Here is a 6,708-nt window from a genome sequence, read left to right as displayed (position 1 = left end):
TTGAGATGGAAAAAAAAAATTATATTAATAAAAAAATGTGTCTAATTAGTTTAACATGGAGGAGAAAAGAAATAAAGGAAGTGGATCTAGCTTAAAAAGAGTTGTAAATGAAGTAAACTTTGCAAAAGAAGTATTTACATATGGGTGTAAAAGACAAAAATGGAGATTTAAAAAGGTGTGAAAGAAAGTAAAAAAGAAGAAAAAGATTGCATAAGAAACTAGTGATGGTACGGCAATGCTTCTTGGACCCGATTCTTTCTCTTGATAAGGAAGCGTTGCAACGATTTTCTCATGGAAAGGGAAGTGCCAGGACTGTACAATTGGTGAGGAGATTGCATAACTGTTGCTGAACATCCCTCTGATCGATCTCTTTCTTCTAATTTTCCATTTGCAAGCATCAAAATAGATTTCGCCTGCACATTATTTATCAAATTAATTCCTTACAAAATAAACTCACAAAAAGAAAAGAGTGTGTTTTGGTAAACAAAAGTTGCTGCAATTTTGGAAGTCAAAGAAGAAGTGTAGGGTGGAATATGAAGTTTCTAGGAAACTTGACAAGTATGAAATGAAATTTGAGACACTTGGCAACACCAAACACCCCTCAGTTTCTCATCCACCATTGTCACCTACCATTTCCTTTATCCTTCTCAAAATCATTTATTATCATTCTTCCTTTAACACCAAACTTGTCGGCAACCACAATATCCTTTTTTAAATCTTATCATCTCCCGGCTAAAATATCCCTATACAACCCCGTTTCAACTTTCATCTCATTTTTTAAATTTACAAACAAAAAAACAACAAAGGGACTGATATTTTTAGTGTTATATTTATCATAATTAATATTCTAAGTAGATTAGGTACTCTAAAGTAAACTCTCCTTTGCATCCTTTAAATATAAGTGAAAAACAGATTTGATCATTAATTATAAGTTTGATCAGATCAAACTCTCTTTCTGTCATTAGACTAAATCAGTAAATTTTGTAATTCCTATCATACTCCAAATCTGATCATCTAATGGGTCCAACTATGCAGATATTTATGTTTTGCATAAGGCTAACTACGAATGAAGGCAAATCCAATTACTCATCTACAACCCATTCGCTAGATCTGATTGCATTGGAACTACCCGAGAGAATTTCCAGAAAAAAAAACTACATATACCATAAACAAAGGGCATAGGAATGGTAAAAGAAACAAAAATTGCACATAAATATACACACCTGAAGCTCTGTGACATCCGCAACACAAATCTTGCCATCGTAGAAAATTGTGAGTGGTTGTTGGTGTTCCTGGCGGTGGTGGTGATGGAATGGACTGATCTGAGTACCTTCTTGGACCCTTTGATAAGAAAAACAAAGAATTGAATACTCAAATGACAGTTATGGAAAAGAGAAAGAAGAGAAAGAAATGAATTTAGAAAGTGGGTCGGTTACCTGTGGTGGTGGAGAGGGCCAGAATCGGAGGGAGGGAAAAGGGCAAGTTCCAAGTTGCAGTTTCTCCTCATGTTTGGGTTTGAAATTGTTGAGAGATAGAGAGAAAGCGAAGGGTTGAGGTAGAGAAGGGATAAAGGATGATGAATTATAAATATGTTTGAAAGCGAAGAGAGAGTTTGGTTTGTATTTGTACATAAGAACACACGTAAAGCACAAGGAAAAATATTATCGGCGGGGAAGGGTAATGGATGTTGTGCGAAAGGGACAGAAATCGGTGTCTTGTGCTGCAAACAATTTCAGCACGTGTTCCACGATTTTAAAACATCATGGATCACGTGTTATGTTATGTGTGTAAGTGCATGGTTGTGTGCCACCCCACACGAAACCGCTACACCACTTGTGACTCCTTCTTGCAACTGCCACGCTATAACCACCGATTCCAACATCACTTTACTCCTTCTGTTACTATTTTTTCACCCTCACCACGCACTCAACGTTATTCTTTTACTATTACTCCGCACTGTTTCTTCATTATTAGCCTTAGACTAATAATTAATTACACATCCACCACTATTTCACCCTCATTACACATCCACCATTATTTTTATTTGAATTTGCTTAAAAAATAATAATTATCCTCTTCTAAAAGCTTTTATATACTACACTTATCCTCTTCTCTTATTTAGAATTAATATACATTTAAAGGAAAGATGAACACATAATACACTTGAGTTCATCCTAATTAAGTAAGATTTGTTGCTTTATAAAGAATTTGGGGATAGTGATAAAAAGTTTTCTTTGCATCGGAGACGTCATTGCCTCTTCCAAAATTTCCGGTGACGGAAAATTAATTACAAATAACGGTGTGAAAACTTGTGGAAGTAGTTTTTTTTTATCATATTTTGGACCTAAACGATTATATAGCATATCATACCATAAAAAGGAACACACGACACGTGATTTTCTATCAGTTCTTTTCCCACTAGTCACGCCACCTAACAGTGTATAAGTCAAGGAATACATATAAATTTTAACTTTTACAAAATGTGTTTTAATCATTTTTCATTCGTAACATTTAATCATAAATTCTTGTTTAAAATAAATCGAATTCTTTACCATTTACACGATTAAGCATTTGATGCTTTCACATAATTCATTTGTGGTCAAAATCTAAAACGCGAACGAAATTCATCCAAAAAAAACCCCAACTTGAGTGTTTAGAGAGGAAGAATAATCATATATATTATTACTAATTTAAGTCATTATCTCTAATTTTTTTATAAGAAACAAATAGTAATATATTTTTGTTATTCTATGATTTTAGTATTCTTTATTTCTTATAAAAAAGTATTAATTTTTAATTAGTTTTCTTAATTTTTTTTATAAAAAATAAAAAATATATTTGTACACGATTATCAATATTATTTTATTACCTTTTACGATAAGTGACTTAAAAGTCAGTCCAAACATAATTTGAATTAGACTATTAGGAAATGGTATCACAAAATTTGCTGCTTATCATTTCCAGATTCTAAACAGTATTTGTGTACTGTTAATCCATGTTTTTCATTTTGCTAAATTTTATAGGTCAATAACCTCATGTCGAAAGAGAGAGAAAAAAAACGTGATATGAAGTAGACCCCAAAAGTTATGGCCTAAAACTTTCATTTTTCTTCTGACAATTTCTAATATAGTGGCTTTTTTTCTTCTTCTGGCAAGGGCGTGAAAAATACCAGGTCTGGTAGTTACAATCAAAATCATTTTCATATATATATATATATATATATATAACATTTTTTTGTTTTTTTTTTAATTTCAATTATATTGATTGATCTTTTGTTATGATTTAGTCTCATTAATACTTAAATGTAATCACCATTAATTTCTCTCATTTAAAACATGAGTTCTTAAGAACTGATATTTATATAACTAAAGCCACGTCATTTTCAAACTCTTTTAAGTAATATTGCTTTAACTACTTTTTATGAGCAATTGCAGATTGTCTTAATTAAATTATTTAGTTTAGTTTTAACAATATGCGGAAAGCAAGATACACGCTATATTATAATATGGCTAGTTATGTGTTACCGCATTATTATTTATTGAGTTCAGATTTTTCTAATTATTTATATTATACGATACTGTAGAAATACATGCGCATGTAAACTTGTGGTCAACTTTTTTTTATGAATTGGAAAGTTTAAAAATTGATTAGTATAATAAAGCTAATTAAAAAAAATCATATTTGGATTAAAAAAAATGTGTGCATAAAAAAAATTTAAGAATATTTTTACTTTATAATATTATAATTATATAGTAATAATATTAGTATTGTTTTATTCAAATAAAATGTGTATAAAAATATTTATAAAATAGTTGCGGGAATGATTTACGGCACATGTATGTTTCACACATTAGAAGTTGGTGGTTATGTTATGCCGACTAAAGAGATGCGCAACGCAAACATTACATTAATAGACAACATTTGGACACATGTTAACCTAAAAAAAGAAAAAATCATGACATTCGATTGGACACATTGGAAATTGTCGTAATTAGTTTACCGACTTCTTACTTCCAAAACGTGTTTCTGCCATTTTGGAACTGTGCTTCACTTCAACACTATCAAATTACGCTCCCATCCCCTTCATATGTTTTACCTTACAAAACAAATATCTCAAAATTCATCAAGTTGTGACCAATTATTATGCTAGTTTGCAACTTTTTTTGTCGACATCTGTGTATTGCTTTCCTTTTTCATGTGCGTGATTGGTCGTTTTTTTTTTGAAACATGAGATATTATTTAGTCAACTGTATCATGCCGTGTGCAAATTTAGAAAAGAGACAAAGAGTTAGCTTCAAGGTTCTCGGATCCTTCGTGCTGGGTTCAACCAAATTTGGTTTTTTGTTTTACGATTTCGAAAGTCAGGACCATTGGATTGCACATGACTTTCGAAGAATTTGGACAGCTTTTAGTTTCGTTTCTTTCCACTCGTGTTTTACCTGTAAATTACGGATGCATACACTAAACATATAATGATGTATACCTATATATACCTTTAGATAATAGAAAGCGTATCACTTCATATGTTGTCTATTCACTGAAATAATATATATATATATATATATATATATATATATATATTAGATATTTGTTTTTCATATGTTGTCTATTCACTGAAATAATAATAATAAAAAATATATTAGATATTTGTTTTTGGAGAGATGATTGAATGGTTGGTAGCCTCGCTCTTGAAAATCGTATTCTTTAAAATAAAGAACTATTGAGAATTTGAATCTCTCTCTCATTTCTATTGCTAAATAAAGTTTTTTATTTTTTTAGTTTCAATCAATTTTTTTATGGTACATAAAAAAAAATCAATAGAAACTCAGGAAAAAAAAATTGTCTTTACGACTCGCTCCACTTAATCAAATATTTATAGTAAAATTAAAGTGTTTTCTACTTCATTGAATCTTATATATCAAATAAGAGGAGTTTTAGAAAGAACAAGTTTCAAATTACGATCAATTCTTTTTTCAAATCCTACTGCAGCTGTGCGAGCTCTTTTTACGTGCCATAAATGGCCTACAAATAAAAAGAATCCTAGAACAAAATGAGAAGTAGCTAACCAACTTTTAGGAGAAATATAATTTACTGCATTAATATTTGTAACTACGCCACTCACAGAATTTAAGGAACTTAAAAGAGAATGAGTCATATATTTCGTAGAACAATGTTTTTGCCAAGGCTGTATATCTTTTTTCAGTCTACTTAAGTCTAAACCATTAGGACTCGTACCAAATCTCACGTATCAAATAAAATAACTTCCATTTCAATCATTCTCTTCACTCCATTTCAAGCAACTCAATTCATCACACTTTTCGATCCCAAAATAACCAATGAAAGAAGAGAAACTCAAATTAGAGAAGAATAATAAAAAGGTTGATTAATTAATTCATAATTTTTCTTTACATGTTATTTTTTTTCTTTTCAATTTTGACTCATCTAAAATTATTTTTGTATGTATGTTAAATTTCTGTTATGGTGAAAATTAAGCAACTATTCACAAATTTTAATTAGATATTTTATTTTAACAGAGAAGTCAAATTAAAAAATAAATGTAAGCTAGGAACTCAACAAAAAATTGTTTAGGATATAGTTATATTTTGAAATAGTTTAGGGACCTATTAAGTAATTCAAAATAAATTATAAATTATTTAAAAATTGTCACTTAATTGAAGAGTGCATTAAAAATAATGTATTAAGTTCGTCCAAAAAAAATCATAAAGATATGAAAATATTGACATGAAAAAGATAGGAATAGCGAATCCAAACGTGTAAGAGAGACAATGTTGGATTGAGAAATTAGGAATAGCCTAAAGAAGTTTGAAATAGTGTGAAAATTCGAGGGAAATTTCAGAATTATTTAGCAGATATTTTTAACTAATTAAAAAAATTAATTAAGCTCCTAATCAAATTTTTCAATTGGATCCTAAGTTTAGTAGTTGTTTTTTAAGTAGGTTCCCTGTGATCAATTTTCCTTAACAAAGTTAGACAAAAGGTCTCAGTTAAAAAATAACTACAAGTTCAAAATTACAAAAATAAAAAGGTTAGGAAACTAAATCAGAATTGTCAAATAATTCAGGATTTACGGATTAATTTAAGATTATAAAATTAATTATTTAATATTTTTAAAAACAACAATTTTAGTTGCTATTGGTTTATTTTAGAATAAATTATATTCCCACTATTTGACTGATGCTGAAACATATAAATTACACTTTGTTTCCTCTTTATGTAAATAAACTTTATACAAGCACTCCATATTTATAATTGTCATTGTCAAGGTTTTTATTTAGCTAAGGATGCAAAATCTGTGATGGTAATTTGTTAGTTGTGAGCACCAAGCATCACTCAATCCTAGAATGTTAAATACTAAAATTTTGTCTTATTACCATTTCAGAGAAAAGGAAGACTTTGGCTATGTTTATTTCATTTTCTCTCGATTTCTTCACCTACATGTCTATGAATTTATATAGTATGGTATGAATTATAACTTATTCATAATCACAGTTAAAGCTGTTATTAAAATAAATAAATTTTCCATAAATAACGACTGTGCGAAAATTTATTTCCAACATACTCATTTTCAACAAAATTTGAGAATCCATTTTTCAAATTAAGAAGTTAAAAAATTATTCTATTTGATTTTACTACATTTCCAAGTTATTACAAGCCAAATTGAAACGGTAGTTGAAAGTGGAAGAGAGA

General features: G+C 29.3%; 1 protein-coding gene across 1 annotated transcript; it reads right to left on the bottom strand.

Annotated features, from left to right (window-relative positions):
• JAZ8 (jasmonate-zim-domain protein 8) lies at positions 1-1,677 on the bottom strand. The gene is made up of 3 exons (XM_068640528.2): positions 1,437-1,677; positions 1,224-1,341; positions 1-413 (listed from the first exon to the last, which is right to left on the bottom strand). Exons 1-3 carry the CDS (start codon positions 1,505-1,507, stop codon positions 219-221), a joined length of 384 nt encoding a protein of 127 aa, XP_068496629.1. The 5' UTR covers positions 1,508-1,677; the 3' UTR covers positions 1-218.
• Positions 1,678-6,708: the final 5,031 nt, after the last annotated feature.

The sequence above is a fragment of the Phaseolus vulgaris genome, chromosome 6, assembly GCF_051622355.1.
Source record: "Phaseolus vulgaris cultivar YP4 chromosome 6, ASM5162235v1, whole genome shotgun sequence".
Taxonomy (NCBI): Eukaryota; Viridiplantae; Streptophyta; class Magnoliopsida; order Fabales; family Fabaceae; genus Phaseolus; species Phaseolus vulgaris.
The sequence above is the reverse complement of the archived record's forward strand: the minus strand, read 5'-3'. Positions and strand labels throughout refer to the sequence as shown.

What these genes read in the sequence shown, in the direction of transcription:
- JAZ8 (XM_068640528.2), bottom strand. Translation starts at nt 1,507, where the DNA reads ATGAGGAGAAACTGCAACTTGGAACTTGCCCTTTTCCCTCCCTCCGAT. An exon ending in GGCCCTCTCCACCACCACAG is followed by an intron (nt 1,342 to 1,436) that starts GTAACCGACCCA and finishes TTCTTATCAAAG; the next exon opens with GGTCCAAGAAGGTACTCAGA. An exon ending in CGGATGTCACAGAGCTTCAG is followed by an intron (nt 414 to 1,223) that starts GTGTGTATATTT and finishes AATAATGTGCAG; the next exon opens with GCGAAATCTATTTTGATGCT.